This window comes from Bemisia tabaci, chromosome 2, assembly GCF_918797505.1.
Source record: "Bemisia tabaci chromosome 2, PGI_BMITA_v3".
NCBI classification, from domain to species: Eukaryota; Metazoa; Arthropoda; class Insecta; order Hemiptera; family Aleyrodidae; genus Bemisia; species Bemisia tabaci.
The window spans coordinates 53,035,256-53,052,079 of record NC_092794.1 but is presented as its reverse complement, the minus strand read 5'-3'; the positions used below and the strand labels follow the sequence as shown (position 1 = coordinate 53,052,079).

General features: G+C 37.8%; 1 protein-coding gene across 1 annotated transcript in view; it reads left to right on the top strand.

Annotated features, from left to right (window-relative positions):
• Positions 1–15,742, top strand: part of cnc (NFE2 like bZIP transcription factor cap-n-collar) — a 194,316-nt gene extending 178,574 nt beyond the window's left edge. The window contains exons 6-14 of the mRNA XM_019044966.2: positions 3,516–3,873; positions 5,516–5,649; positions 6,333–6,426; positions 8,514–8,870; positions 10,539–10,718; positions 11,129–11,230; positions 11,981–12,174; positions 12,878–13,051; positions 13,729–15,742. Of these exons, the coding sequence (XP_018900511.2) occupies positions 3,516–3,873; positions 5,516–5,649; positions 6,333–6,426; positions 8,514–8,870; positions 10,539–10,718; positions 11,129–11,230; positions 11,981–12,174; positions 12,878–13,051; positions 13,729–13,905 (1,770 nt within the window). The 3' untranslated portion in view covers positions 13,906–15,742. The remainder of the gene's footprint in view (positions 1–3,515; positions 3,874–5,515; positions 5,650–6,332; positions 6,427–8,513; positions 8,871–10,538; positions 10,719–11,128; positions 11,231–11,980; positions 12,175–12,877; positions 13,052–13,728) is intronic.
• The last annotated feature ends 1,082 nt before the right edge of the window (positions 15,743–16,824 follow it).

Sequence of the window (16,824 nt, the reverse complement as noted above, 5' to 3'; positions counted from 1 at the left end):
TCATTAAAATAAAAATCTTAGTTCGTCAATGTTGGAAATCTATTGTGAAAATCACTGGACGACAAGTTCTTGAAAAGTCAGGGAATTCTGTTGCAAAAACTTGATATTTTTTGTCGACAAAGCGATAGATAAATAAGAAATAGGGAATATGGAGCGATCCTATTGGTTGAAATGGGTGGTTCTCATAGACTAAGGGAGAAAATGATGGACGAACTATGGGATCTCTCGTGGGCATCTGTCAGTCAGTCTATTACCTACCTCCTTTATCCATTGCAACCACCCGTTCCCACCAATAGGATCCCTCCATATTCCCTATGTCTCCTTTGTCTATAGCTTTTTCTATCAATTTGAAAAATCGGCCTGCTGGGTTAGGCTCCGTAGCGACCAGGAGGTGTACCTTCCAGTTTCGTATACCACAGATTATCTTCGCGAATCCCACGAAACCTGCGCGAAGTTCCGGATTCTGGGAATCTTAGCCGGGAAAGTCTCCAACGTAACGACGCATCTCTATTTCCACATGAGCCCCGGAAAACATGGCGTTTTATGGACACCAGGGCTCACGTAGAAATCGAAGCACGCCCTTAGATCAGAGGAGCGACGAAACGAGGGCATCGCCGAAGAGGCCTCGGCTGCGAGCGAGTGGGACGGCAGGAATCCCTGATTAACTACTCGGCTATCAGTCACAGCTCCCAGCATCACACCTCCGACGTAAGGGCGTACCTCGATTTCCACATGAGCCCTGGAGAGCATGGATTTATATGTGAATCAGGGCTCACGTGGGGATTGAGGTACGTGGTTACGTGGTTACGTGAGAGGGGCGCTGGAGCGGAGCCCCGAGAGATTTGGAGGATCCCCGGAGCCCCCGGAGCCGGCGCGGCTGTCTCGCCGTTAATGGGGGGACATTAGCCGAGTATGCCATGTCTTAATTCCGAGCTCATTAAAGCCACCGCTGATTAGTTCGTTCTCCCGGCTCTGTAATTTTAACGCCCGCATGTCCGCGTTCGCACGCTCGCCCCGTGTCGCTCGACCGTTGCCACGTTCCCGCCGCACGAGCTCCGGTAGCGACAACCGAGTTTTCCGGTCCAGGTAGCCGGAATTTTTGGTCCAGATATAGCCGGAGTGCCACGTAGAATCGTACACTTCACCAAGAACTCCTGCACTGAAAAACAAGTTACGGGCTCCGTCCGTTCCGGGCTCATAGGCCGAAAGTCCCGGGCGCTGGAGCCGTAGTTTCGATTGCTTCGGGTGCCTCGCCCGGAACGCGGACGGTATGTCTGTACATATGGACCGCGTTAAACAGAAAGGAACCAAGCCACATCAGCTATTGCCAAATTTAATCGGGCAATTTAATTTTTTACATGAAAACAGTTGTATGGATTTTTGTGCAAATTTCTATGAATTTTCTCCATAATACAAAGTAAATTTCTTAAAATTTTCAAAGGAATCCGCACAAACGTTCTCTCGTAAAAAATCGAATCCCTCTGTTAAATTTGGCAATAACTGATGTGGCTTGGTTCCTTTCTTTTTAACGCGGTCCATATAGCCCGTAAGTACAATTTCCACCGCCGGATTTGTTTTTCAGTGTGTCTGGAAACTCAGTTACCTGCGCCGGAAATTCTGGTGTTTCTTATGAACCGAAGTGCTTGTCTGCTTGTCACCTTTACGGAAAATCGTATTCTTTACCAAAAGCTCCTTTCATTTGAACCGCATTTCGGTGCCTTTCCCGGCTCTCAGTCTATCACACCATCTCTTCCTTTTTCTCCTCTTCCAAGCTTCCTGATCAGGCAGATCATCGTCCCCGTCCCGTCACTCTTCCGTACCTTTACCTCCTCCGTAAGAGGAAAAAAAATCTTTGTTTAGGTGTCAGCGTGGCAAACACTAATGTGGTGTACAAACTTGTGGAGCCAACACACACGGAACAGCGTTAAACTCGTTAAAATCCGTTCTGATGCGCGGCTGCTCAAGTTCTTTTTCCCGATTGGCCAATCGACGGAATTATCTCGTGCTGGAGATGAAAGAGTAAGCCGAATCTGAGTTAGTGGAAGTAGTGGACCTATCCCATAAAGTCTTCCTGTGTTAACTATCCATACATGTGTACATTCCGCGCTCTTTTTTCAAAACTGTCGACACTGTCCAAACAGTCGAAACGACAAAATTTTTCAATCGGCTTTCGTGATTTCTATAATTTACTAAGTTTTTTTTTTTTTTTTTTTTTTTTTTTTTTTAGTTAGGTAATTTAGTTAATTGTACTAGATTCGGAGTCTTCGGCAACCTGAAAAACTCGCGGAATTCCTTGGAAAAGTCAGGGAATTTCACGAAAAGCACATCGGTTCAGACCGATGTCATCCGAGAGAGCGCGAACCGAACAGCGGGCCGATTATTGAAATTGTGTGTTTGTCAGGCGGACATAGATGACATAGGTTAAAAGGCGGAGCGTGATTGGTCGGCTATGTCTTATCGCTGCTTTGTCGTGCCTATGTCGGGTTGACCTCTCGACAAGCTATCGGTACCTTTTAAGTTTCCGACAGTATGTCGATCATTCCACCTGACAAAGGCACGACAAAGCAGCGATAAGACATAGCCGACCAATCACGCTCCGCCTTTTAACCTATGTCATCTATGTCCGCCTGACAAACAAAAAATTTCAATAATTGGCCCGCAGCTCTCGAGTGTGTTCTCTCTTTACGAGAAATTTTCATCTTCTGACATCTTTGATCGATTATATTAGGATTAAGCTCATATTTATTACATTCTCCCTTTTTACCTCAAAACTGATTAGTAGCTTGGGTCATTGACATTTTTTGGATGGAGCCGAGCAGAATTTTGGGGGGTGGGGGCGGCGACCACCTCCTATTTCCGCCCATGTGTATGGTGGGCCCAAAAACGGCCCTAAGTAATACCCCTTATTTGGAGTTGTTGGAGTTTGGGAAAGGTCAATAAGTATGGGAACTCTGTTTCGTAACTTCCATACACGATGAATACTTTACTGACAGCCCAAAAAGGGTCCTTAGTACATGGAAAAAAACCTCGTGCGTGGGACCCGAAGTTTAGGTCATACGGATCTCTGAAGTTTTCAGATTGAGCATCTGAACACTTAAGGTCTAGCTGTCGAGGTTCGGATCACACATCTAAAACTTCAGTTCTTACATCTGAAGTACTTCAGTTCTTACATCTGAGGTACTTCAGATATGAGAACCGAAGTTTTTCGGATGTGAGAACCGAAGTTTTTCGGATGTGAAAACCCAAGTACTTCAGACGTAAGAACTGAAGTTTCAGATGTGTGATCCAAACCTCAGCAGCTGGACTTTGAGTGTTCGGATGCTCAATCCGAAAACTTCAGAGATCCATATGACCTAAAGTTCGGGTCCCACGCACGAAGTTTTTTTCTCCGTGTAATACCCTTCATTTTGGAATTTTGGAACCTGGAAAAGGTCAATATTTATGGAAACTCTATCTCGTAATTTCCATGTACGATGAATACTTTACTGACGAATGTTTGTTTTTTTTTTGCTCAGGGTCGGATGTCGTACATGCGGCCGATGAACATGGAGCAGCAGCAGCGGTGGCAGGACCTGGCCAACTTCCTCTCGCTGCCGGAGTCGCCGTACCAGCACCACGCGGCGGCAGCGGCGGCGGCCTACCACCCGGCCCATCCGGCTCACCCCGGACACCACCCGGCGCACCCGCCCCACGGGGGCCACCCCGGCCACCCCCACGGACACCCCGCCAACGGGAGCTACCACCACCATCACCACCACCACCACAACATGACCTCCGCCCTCCCGCAGCCTGACCGCAGCGTCCTCCTCCACAACGCCACCCTGGCCCCGCCCGTCGGCGACCTCAATAGTTCCTGCCCCTACCCCACCATCGGTAAGGAACCGGGGAAAGTTTACTCTACAGGGTGTAGGGTGCGATCCGATTATTGAAAACACATTAAAATGCGATTTATTACATGGATTGCATTTTGCAAAAAGGAACCACTAGCATTGCAATGTTGCTAAGATTGTGCAACTTCTTTTGTCTTGGAGGAAAAACCCGATTATCCATTAATAGTTTCTATTTTACTCGCTAAAAACTGTAAATTTAAGGCAAAAATTACCATCTAAATTTCATAGTTTTTCACGATTTCCGCAATTTTATTGCAAAAGATGAAGTTGCACAATCGTAGCATCATTGCAATGCTAGTGGTTCCTTTTTGCAAAATGTAATCCACATGGTAAAGATAGGGCTTGCCCGTCAGGTTGGCCTAGTGGTCAGCGCGCCTGACTCTTGGTCAATAGGTCCCGGGTTCGAATCCCGGTGGTGGCGTCTTAATTTTCACGGAATTGACGAGTAGATCTGCTGAAACAGATTCTCCTCGGCCCTAATCCCTGAAAATTGGAAAAGCCTGGTGGAGAGTTGGAGATCCCACGATGTTTACGGACACCAAACATTGTCTAAAGTTGGCTGAAGGTGCTAGACACGAAGCCATTAAACCAGCAGAGAGAGAGAAAAAAAGTTCACTGTGTAGGGTGCGGGCTGATTATTGAAGACATCAAAATGCGATATATTACATGGTGAAGATAGGGCTTTGTCTCGTCTTGTCGCACTGTCATAGTTTCAATAATTTACCCGGGAAACTCAGGGAGTCTGTTCCAGAAATTGGGAATTTCTTCATCTATTGCTTAAAGACAAATTTCTCCCTTTAAAATTGAAAATCAGGAAATGAGCGTATTCAAAATCGGTCATCTATGGCCTCGGCCTAATCTTTGAATGAAATATTTTTAGGGTTGATAAAGAATCTTTTCCCGAGTCCAAAACACTGACGATTTTTGAAATCAGAGAATTAGGGGGAGGGGGTGAAAGTAAAAAAATTAGGTTATAATATATGATTTTAAAAAGAGTAATGTCAGTGAGCGGTTACCAAGAAAAGTCAAGAAAAGCTGAGACAATCTGGAAAACCCAGGGGAAAAATTCGTAAGCACGAATTTTTTCCGTGATAGGGCAGTGCAGAAGCTCTAATTTTTCCTTACCATTTTCCCCCTCTCTGCCAACCTTTTGGGTACTCTGACGACACATCAAGGACCAAATTGCGAAACCACGTATCTTCGTTTGCGACGTCGCAGACTTCCTGTCCATACTTTATTTTTTCAATGGGAAACAAGTCAACGTAACTTCCTGAAATCATCCTTGATTTTTCCTCTCTGTTAGCAGAATGAAAAATAAATTTAAAATCTCGAAATTTATCAACAGATACAAATTTTAATATTATTAACATTTAAGAGTTAAAATAAATACATTTTTAGATTTTACATGAAACCATGTTTTAAATATCTAGCTAATATATAGTCACAGTCTTTATAAATTGCAAATTGCTAGCCGCAAAGTTAGCTTGCTTCTCTTCAAAAAAAAAAGTAGGATTGGACATTTTGAAACAGCCGAATGGAGGCACGTGGTTTCGCATTTTGACCATCGACTCACCAGTCAATTCTGTTGATTAATAGTCTCTATTTTTTAAATTTATTTTTTCTAGGCGCCAACTCGAATTTTGGTTCAGCCGTAGCAACATCGATGAATCTAACGAACAGCAGCGAACCAATCGGAAACGAAAATTCTGGCGCCAGCTTCAAGATGGAGCCCAGTTCTCATGACATGATGTATTACCAGGTAATTAAGCGTGTTAACGCTAACCTTTTAAAACCCGCATCATGACACGCGGTAGGGCGCTAGACGGCAAGTTAGAAAATCCCGGAAACAACGAGGAAGCAACCATGTGTACTTCGGTGTTTGAGAAATTGCATCTTGTGGAATTGAAGGCAGAATATGCGGTCACCGCAAAAGTATAATCTCATCTCAGTTTCGCAGTTCAGAACGATGAACCTTTCTTCGTCAGACAGACAGGTCTAGCGCTCTAATACTCTAATGAAAACGTATCTAAATTACCTCTTCGTTTCTATCTCTATGTATCCTTTTGCAGTACCAATTTGCAAAATTCTTTGTGAAAAACAAGTTCTTGGCTGTGCAAGATTGTAGACGTATTTCCCTATGACTGGAGTCGAATAATGCATATCTCTATCACAATATTTTGAAATCTCCAAATAAGTTTGAGTTTTCTCCAAGATAACTAATTAAAATATCTCCCAGCTATAAATATTTGCAAACATGCAAGAAAAATTCTCTGAGAAAAACAAATTGGTGCTTAACACCTCTCTTGGTGCGAGTTTGGCAATGAGGGTTATTGTTGTCAAGAGCTCAATATTCCTTGTTTTTCCCAATGCCTACAGCAATTTACTTGTTTTTTGAATTATCTATCTCCTTCATTCAAAAATTGTGTTCTTTCATTTTCTCAGAACTCCTCGTCTGAAATCAACCAAACCGATGGATTCCTATCATCAATCTTGAATGACGAAGACTTGCAACTAATGGATATGGCAATGAATGAAGGTAAATATGATTATTTTATAATCTGCCCTTTGCTTTCTGTTTCATGCTGTCTCTTCGCCACCATAAATCTAAATACACACAAGAAATAAAGTTAGCATTCTTTCGTTGAAACTACCCTTTTACATTCATCACTACATTCTTGAGCATGCTGTATGAAATTTTCCAATTTTTTTCAGAAGTAACCTCTATCACCCTCCTTGCTTTTCTTTGCAAGCACTTAAAATTTTCAAAATTCTCTATATCTTCATCTACTTTTTCTTTGAAATTTGTCCTGCTTATTTTAGGGTCTCCCTTCCCTTGCCTTTTAGCCAAGTCTTGTAGAAAATAACATGTACTCGAAGGGAGGGGGGAGAAAGGGCTTATGTTAGGAAAAATATGAATAAAAATCACCTAAATTTACGTTTGAAAAATATAATTTCTCAGGTTTGAAAAGGCAACTGCCCCCTCCTTCCCCCCCCCCCCCCCCCCCACCTTCTCAGCATCCCAAGCTAGTATGTTGAGAACTGATTTCAATATATCGAGGCACCCTGAAATATGGCAACAGCTGAGAAAGTGCATCGGGTAGACTACCTACTGGCTGGAAACCTGCTATGACTGTATTATCAAGTTCCCTAGACCTGTAACTGCTCGATCATCATGACTGTCATTTTGATTGTCACTCCTTGAAGACATTAAAATATTTTCTTAGGCTAATTTATGCGCCACCAAAAATGTCACTAGTCTATGGCGAGCTGTGCGTGTAGTATAATCCCAGCATTTCAGTTTCGGTTGTCCAAGTAGTTCTCAATCTGTGAAACTTTAATTGTTTATTTTAGTACTTCTCTTACTTTTGGCCTTGTTTTATCAGTTTTTTACTTCATCAAGATGAAAATATTAGTGGTTTGCATAAAACCGATAGGTGAGTGTGAGTGAATATTGAACATATTTTTGTGCACAACAATGCATCAAAATCATCATCAGTAATTATTCACGTACATTTTTGAATTTATATGAAGAATTTTACTGTTTTTGGCAAAATTTTTTGGTTGAACGCCCTTTTTTGCGGCTTGCATGAGAGATGCATTTCCAGCTTTTCCTTCTTATGGATGCAACAATTTTTTGTTAACCAGTGATGAAATCTGTCATACCATGTGGCTTTAACGACCTATTTTCTCATTTTCTCTGGGGAGGGGAAGTGCTTGATTATTCTTGTATCAAAAAATGAATGTAATTTTCATTTGTGCCCTTGAAATTATTTGTAGTACATAGTAGTAAGATAGTATGAGAAGTATCATGATTTAATGTCGAAGGATTCAATTTTCTTCAAATTCTATCACGATTAAAATTTGAATGAACTAGTTGTATTACTTGAAAGAATTTTTTTGTCTTTTACTTCTCTTAATTCGATGACTTTTTTTCAATTTTTTATTTACTCAATCTGATAATTAAGTTGTATTTCCTGTAATCTATTTTGTGATTCCTAACAACAGATTTATTTCTCACTGTTAACAAACATGCCTTTATCCTATAATTTGTGTGAGAAAACTAATCTTAACTTAGAGATCTTAAGTAAACGTCACATTTCAATTATCTGGGAACTTTCAATTTTAATAATCCGTCGAAAAAAAATAAAAAAAAAGAAAAATTGGTTGGATGCATTAACATGTTTTTGCATTTTCTGTAGCAATTAAAGTCACTCAAAATTTTTGAAAGCTCTCACGAATTTCTCAGGGAAAATAAGGAAGATACTGGATGGTAAAAGATTTGAGGCAGTCTCTTGAACCTCTACGACTTTATTGATAAACTGCATTTCAAAACTGAAAATTTTCAAATCACAGGGTAGAAAAGCACAAAAAATTGCCTGTTCTTAAAATAAGTCAAACATACGTTTTGAATTACTAAGTTTTTTCCCGTATTTTTCATCGTTTCTGTGTCACTCAGTTGACCTAAAATTTCTAACAATTCAGAGGAATAAGCATATGCAGTGGTTACAGTTTGATCGGAAACTTTAAATTGAAAGCTACTCAGATAATCGTAAGGCGACAAGGAAAATGAATTTTTTCGAACGGTAAAACTGAGAATTACCCTTGGACGTATTTATATTACAGAGATGTATTCAATGCGCATGCTAGAAGGAGCAGTTGGTGGAAATAATTCTATGATGGGATGTCACACAACTGGTGAAAGAGCGGGTACCGACTCAGACAGTGCTGTCAGCTCGATGGGCTCTGAGCGCGTACCCTCACTTTCATCCGACAATGAATGGATGGAAACAAACTCAGATTCTGGTCATAATATTGCAGATCACTACAACTCCGATTACAGAAAGTATAGATGTTATGACTATCAATACTCAACTCGCTCGCACACCGCATCGGAGAACTCCACATCGAGCAGACTTCCTGTTGCTCCCCAAAAGAAATACCATATGTATGGTAAACGCTACCTTCAGGAGCAAGCATCAGGTATCTATTTCTCGTTATTTCCCAACATGGTGTCTCGGACCGGAAAATTCTGGGATTCATAAAAGAATGAAAAATTTCGAAGAAAGTCAGGGGAAAACCAGGGAATCTGTTCCAGAAACTGGAATTCTCTTCCTCTACCGCCTTTGACCCCCCCCCCCCCCCGCCCCCGCCTTTGATCCTAAGACCTTTTTGTTTTCAAAGTTTGTGGAAATTTAAATACTCTTTCGGTTCATAGTGTTACACCTGAGCTGCCATTATTGACCTCTTAATGACATATTTTAATCTTCGAATCATCATAATAGGAGGATCTCTACCATGACAGATTCCCGTGGAGAGTAGGCGTCGTAGAGCACGCTGTAAAAGCGGCTTATACATACATCATTATAATAAAAGAAAAGCTTTATTAAACAGATGATACAAACATCAGGAGCACTTTTAGAATTAGAAATTTGAATAAGCGGCAAAAAATCGACTGTTAGATGATACAAATTCGATGGTCTTCCCCAAGAAAATACAGGAGAAGTAGGAAAAAACTTTGGTTTCTCATCAAGGAATGAACTCCTGAAAATCAGAGAAATACCAGGAAATGAGCATGGCCAAGAATTGTAGACACCATGTTTCACAACCAACCAGAAACCATAATAGTATTTAAATGCGGCATTCTTACTTTGTTTTTTCAGCTTAGTTTTTTTAGAGCAAGGTAACATATTATTACCAAAAAGTGACCATTAACTTGCAAAACTTAATTCCTGTGACCACTTTGCCAAAATGATTTTAAGAGATTCTTGATTAACTCAACTTAAAAGTGAGGTCTGAAGCAGTGGGGTATCTTCACATTATATTTTCATTGCCTCTCATTATTCAGGAGGATTCAATTAATTATTTCTATGCTTCTGTGTGGAGAAGCCCTGAGAAAAGAAGCCTAAGCAAGAATATAAACTTTAAACTTCGGTAAATTTTTAACATCAATTTAAAGCGTGTCAAAAATTGTACTTGCCAATAGGAAAGGAAAATTAAGGAAGTTTTCAAGAAATTACATTGGCTAGTTTTCTAAAGAGAAATTAAAAAGTAACAATCAGTAAGTCTGCAACGTCACAAATGGAGACACGTGGTTTCGCACTTTGACGATCGATATCCTTTTTCAAGAGATGACCCGATCTGTCATAAATGAATCCGCTGCAAACTTCAGTTAGAACAAAATCGAAAGTTGTTTCTCACACAATATGGCTCCATAAGCAAGATGAACACACTTCTCACCTTACAGTTCAGGTGAAAAATGTTGGTTTTTTTGAACTTCCGTTTATGAAAAGCCGAGCAAAGTAAAGATGTGGAAATGTCATGATATAGATTAGGTACGGGATGCGAAAAAGTTAGGTAGTGCCGACCGACCTGCCCATTTTGTGGCTCCAATGCAAAGTGTTCTTTTCTCATATTTTATGAAGTGAGAAACTCAAAATGTGAAAATTTCTTACTCATATTTTTAGTCCGTTTTTTAAAGTCATATTTTCAGCGCCCCTCAAACTTTAACCGATATTGTGATTTTTGAGCAATCGCCATGTAGAACAACTCTTATTTTTGTTTTGACTACCGTTTGCAGCAGACCTAGTAAAGTCAACCTGCTAAATATTTGGTCTATTTTTCATCCAAGTGTCATCTTTTTATGATTAGGAGCTGGTCCTGACCTTTCTGCAGCAACTCCTGAAGAAGCTGCAATCGCGCCGCTAAAGTACGAGCCATCTACATCAACAGCAATGCCTGTTCCAAGCATGCTTCCAGCCCATGATATGAAGGCTCAACAAGAATCTAAATACAGTTGTAGTATCGAATTCGCATGCAATAATCTTTTAAGTAAGTTCATCAACCAGCCTCAGGTTTTTTTTCTTTCTTCCATTGTGAGGGGGTTGCACCACTTTGTGAATTAAAAATCCAAGTGCCCTCTCTAAAAGGTGGTGAGGGATATTGTTTTGATTTTCAAAAGAGGAAGCAAAAACAGGAACTTCCAATGAGTCCTCATTATTTTTTTGATCATCTAACCACTTTGTTGTAGTGGCGTTAATTATCAATCATTATCTTCATAAAACAACTTCTTAAATGGTGTTTCAAAACAAAGAAGCTTCATCACCCTCTTTAATTACATATTTTACCTGTTTTTTCAACTCTCTTTTTTCTTCGTTTTCCCATCCTTTGCTGCTGACTTACACTCAGTCAAATATTATTCATAAAATTTTTTATAACACCTCGCTTCTCTTACTTTCCAGATTCTCGGATTGGTGATCATGTGAATCACAATCACACCTATCATCTGCCCCCTGAAAATATAGGTACCATGCAAAGGCCGTACCTAAAAGACAAACAAAAGTGTAAGATATATTTTCCTATTATCTCTTTATCGGCTTGCAATTCTTACGAGCTAAGGAAAAACGCTGTATGAACATCCGGGTGTTACCAAATTTTCTATGAAACATTCATTTTTGAGGAAATTACTGAGTGTTTCAGATATTATGGATAAATTTGTAAATGAAATTCTCCAAAAATTGGAAAAACAGCTGTACACAAGTTTCCGTGCAAATTTGTATTTTATCAAAGAAGATTTGGCACTTCTGAAGGTTTATAGGCGTTTTTCCTTAGCACAGGAGAATTAGTGACTATCACTCAGACAGCTATATTTAAATGAAAATATAAAAGAAGTGAAAGGAGATAACTATCTCTCAGTCAAATTTTGAAGGCCCATAGGGAAAAACATACATTTTTGTGGATTCTTTTTAGTAGAAAAATAATACTTTTTTTTATAAATGTTCTACATTCAATTATCGGAAAACTGCATCGGATAAAGAATGTATTTCACTTCATTATTTCCTTCTTTTTTATTAAATCCTCTTCATAACTTAAAAATTTCATGTTCTGAGAGGAGTCTGTACTTAGCGCTTTCAATTTTGTCGCTAAATGTTGCTGATTATAGTCATGACCTAACATCCCATCCTCCAAAGGTTTTAATTCCAAAAATAGTTTTCAAAAGAGCCAATCAGCCACTTTGTAAACTTCTTTTTCATTCAATCCTTTCTTTTAGCCTTTGTAATTTACATGATTTTTTCCGTGGGTTTGCTTTGTAGGTCGTAGAAATGATGAGCATCAACAGCAGATGACGAGGGATGAAAAAAGAGCGCGCGCCTTAAACATACCCATTTCAGTGATGGATATTATCAACCTTCCTATGGATGAATTCAATGAAAGACTGTCTAAGTACGATTTGTCAGAATCGCAGCTGTCCTTAATTAGGGATATTAGAAGAAGAGGAAAAAATAAAGTAAGTATTTTTTCAATGCATCACTGCTTCAATATTCCTTACTTCCAGCTTCACAGAGACCAAGGTCTAGACTGGAAGATGTTTTGGTGAAAGATAAAGAAATGTGAACTTGGAAACCAAAGATAATGTGTGTTCCACCTTTTGATAGACGCCATTATATCGTTTTCTACATGACGACTCGTCATGGCCATTTCTCAAAACTTATTCCACTTTCCACAAATCTTTCCAGTCACTCTCTTGGTTCCATTCGAAAGGCCATTGATATCATTCCAACAGACAGCTATGGTGGTACTTCAATCAGAGATCAACTCGCCTATCCACACAGCAAAACTTAAGTTGAAGGAATCAGTTCTTAATGACCTCACTTGGCAGTACTAAGCGAGGAATTTCTCTTCCGGATGAACTTGCAGATTCATCAAGGCAGATTCATCAAGGAATGGAAGTACATTATTTCAAGTTTTCCAATGGCAAAGAAATTCTGAAAATTAATACCTTTGGTATCAGAAATCACAAATCTTGTAATGAGCAAAATGAAAATTTATACAAAGAGTCTTTTTGTTGCCTATCTTACAGCAGCATTCGCAAGTTTTATCTTCAAATTCATAATGTTCCGAAGACTCAAACCCTCGTCCAATACAATATGCGTATTATTTCTGTTCTTTTGTCAGTCCATTAATGTATGCTAACTTGCCATGAATTCTAGGTAGCCGCTCAAAACTGTCGGAAACGGAAATTAGATCAAATAATTTGTCTGGCTGATGAAGTCCAGCAAATGCGAGATAGGAAAAATAGAGCGGAAAAGGAAAGGCATTACTTAATAACTGAACGACATCGAATTAAAGAATTATTCAATCAACTGTACAGGCATATATTCCAGGTGAGTTTTTTTAAAGTTTCTTCTCAGGGTTTTGTAGTCATAAGAAGGGCCCTCCATTGAATTGAAAATTTTAGTTTATTTATCATGGATAAAACTCCCTGCTAGTATTTTAGAATTTCTCATCTCAACATTTTGTGAATGTATAACAGCGATAATGTAACTATCTGCCATCAGTTAAAAAGTGCAAGTGCATCTTCCTTGCAATTGTGAGTAGTGAGGTTTACATCATTTAGTGATTTATAAACCTTTGAGTTCAATTATTCTCATGGATAATAATAGAATAATTCAAAAATCTGTGCTTCGAAATACACAATAGCCTCAATATCAAGGTAATGATGTATTGATAACTAAAGTGCAAGACCATGTTTCTCCGTTTGCGATGTTGTAGTTTTCCAGTCATGCTTTATTTTTTCCCTGTAAAAATAGTCAATATAATTTCTTGAAAACATCCTTAATTTTTCTTCTCTGTTAGCAAAATATTCTGTGTAATTTTTAAAGCTATAAAGTTGTCATGTTCCTCTTCGAATAAATGAATTAGGACCACATGATGATTTTGAACCACCCCAATGGAGATATTTGCTTTCGCGTTTTAGCCATTTATATACTTATATTTAATATCACTCTGACTTGTAAATAATGGAACTTCCTTTTAATGCATATTCTTGGATGTTTTTCAGAATCTTAGGGACCCTGATGGGAACCCATACTCCTCGTATGAATATAGTTTGCAGATGGCGGCTGATGGGTCAATTGTTCTTATGCCGCGAGACAACGGAACCATTTCTCCTCTTGTAGATCCTTCTGAGTATTCTCATCTCCGCGGACGACACAAGGACCCTCCGCACAAACAGTAGGAGAATTGACTCCCTTAAACAATATTTTTTTAAAATTTTGGAAGAAAACCAGAAAAGAGGAAAGAATGAAGTTTATTGATTGAATTTTTCAGCTTTACGCCCTTGGCCTTTTTTTCTTAAAGATAGAAGCAGTCTGATTATTCTTCTTTCAACTCTTAAATGTTCTTCATAATGTTAGATCAATCAGATTTGACATTTTATCGATACCTGATTTAGTAATTTATTTCTGGATGGTAGTACAACATTACCATAATTTTCAGCAATCTCCTAATCCCTTATAGCTCTCTCATCAGTTTAGACTTGAATGCAGCCTAATTTGACCTTAGTGTCGAGATAAATTTTTGCAAAGCTTTGTAATGATTTTATGGTGATAGTAATGCGAAAATTTTAGGGCGAACTTAAGTACAATTTTATAAATTATTATACCCTAAAATAAAAATGTATTCAACATACATTGTATATTGAATATATTTTTGAACTTGTGGTACTGAATCCCTCAGTCGTATGATGGATTCTCTCATTGAGGTTAAATCAGTGAATAAACCCATTTGGGTTTTACTTTTTGTATATATTGTATTGTAATACGAACAAAATTAATTTTCCGTATAAACTGCAAGAATCTATTAACGTGAGTCTCTTGAAAAGTCTAGTACTAATTTTTCAGGCAATAATTTCAGCAAGTCAACAAATCTTGGGAGTACGGATGAAGATTTTTAGTCCATGAAATAGGCAGTGTTAACAAAACCGCTCTACAGTGTATACTTCAATATTTTTCATTATATTTTTCGACAAAAATACATCATACCTAATAAATCCTATTTTATAGTTTTCAATTGTTGGTTGTTTGAAAGCAAGATTTCAGGGTTGCTACAGTCAGGAATTACTGGAAAAACTTGGAAACGTCAGAGAATTTTTAAAAGTAGGGAAAACTTGGAAATTTCAAAGAAATGACAGAAGTGTGAGGAAAAAATTGTCAACCCACCTTCATTAGCTTTCTAGAAAGGGTTTGACGTCCTCAACAACAAATTTTGCCTGAAACTGTTTCAAGTTATGTCTTCTTAACCGCCTAGCATAACTGCAATTGCCAGGGAATTAATATTACCAATATGAATCACAGAAATCAGGGAATTTAATTTTCTAAACCGTGCTGTTATCCAAGCTTAAAAACTAGAATCATCTCTTTCTAAAAAATGCACGATTTGCAATTTAGCAGTGCACAGCATTTTTAAATCAATATTTTTTGAGAAGTTCTAGCTGATAACTTATAATTGAATGGAAGTGAGTGCGTGGCATTTTGTTTTCAACCAACAAAACATCACAAATGGTAAACTTTTTCATTCAAAAATCTGTCTGAAATTACTTTATGCACTCTTGAGCAATTTTACCCCTAATAACAGCTCCTGTTCCATTGACAAGAAAAATGTACCTGAAAATTTTGAATTGCAAAAAAAAAATCATAAATTGATGATAAAAAACTTCTATTTGCAATTTTAGACAAATAAATAAAACATATAATTCCATTAGACATTGTAAACATAAATGGAAGGACTTTTTCTTATCGTTGCAGCTATTTAAATATAGTGCCTGTTTTAATTCCAGTTTTATAATTCAAAGTTTTTGTACTCTCCCAAGGTTTCCTTGCAGAAAAGTTATACAATGCTCAAGAGAAAATATTTTTCTCCTTAATTTTGCAAAAATAATCCTTCAAGCTTAGCTGCATTTACTACACCATTGCTGTTTCAAGGTAGAGGGTGAAACTAAAAATTGTGCAACCCTCTCCTTTCCAAAAACAGACAATGAACTTAAATTATTGAAGCTAATATAATTTAAGTGAACTAACCCTAACCAATTTTAAAAGCAGTTTCTATCGAAAATTTAATTTTTATTATTATATTATTGTTGTCTGTGATAATGATGTAACTAAAAACATTGTTTTTTTCATAAATATTTTATTTATTATTCTAACTATTTAGATTTATTTTATTTTTGTCTTGTTTATTTGTTACCTATGAATGAAATTGATGTAGTTATTTATTTTGTTTAATTTATTACCGTCTGATGTGGAATCTTTCGTAGAGTGTAGTTTGAGGAAGTTATTATTTTTCAACCATTGGTTAAAAATTTAACTTTACCAGCGAAATGACTTGCTGGATTATGATTTTATAACGTTCCTTATTGTGTGATGCTTTCTATTTCTCAATCACGAAAAAGAAATGTGATGAAGTCGGACTAAAGGGCCTATAAGATGGAGACTTAAATTGTTCAGCCTTGTGAAAAAACGGAATCGGGGTCAAAAATATTAATCTATAGTTTTTAATGCTGAATACTTTGTGATAATCTTCAAAACCTTGGATCGAAATTTCAAGCCTCAATTTCTAATTTCAAGTTAATGATGTCATAACATTGTCACATCAATAGTTTCTAATGCTGACAAACTTCATTGTCCTCTTTTTCTGAAATTCACTCAAAGGGTCAATTATTGAAATTCTTGAATGCTTTTCGCGCTAAATGATACAAAATCAATACCTCTAAGCTGTGGTGTAGGTATCTTTTTTTTTTATTTTCTTCCATCTTAAAGACCCTTTTTCCGGACTCCATCACAAATGATTAGATTATTGCCAAAGGAAACTTTAACAAACTTCAGCTGTTATGAACTACTTTCACTTTTATTATTTCATCCATTAGCTGGTGTCTGACTGTCTTGTCTGATCAATTTTCTCTTACTTTTTTCAATTTATAATCAATCTAAATTAACTCTATTTCCTGCACATAGTTTTACAGAAATGTATTTACACTCTTATACCTCAAAGTTGGGTCGATTTTACATGAAACCATGAATTTCATGCAACAATAAATGAAGACAAAATTGAGTATTGATGTTTGCTCAGAGGATGGTTCTGAAAAAAAAAAAAAAAAAGA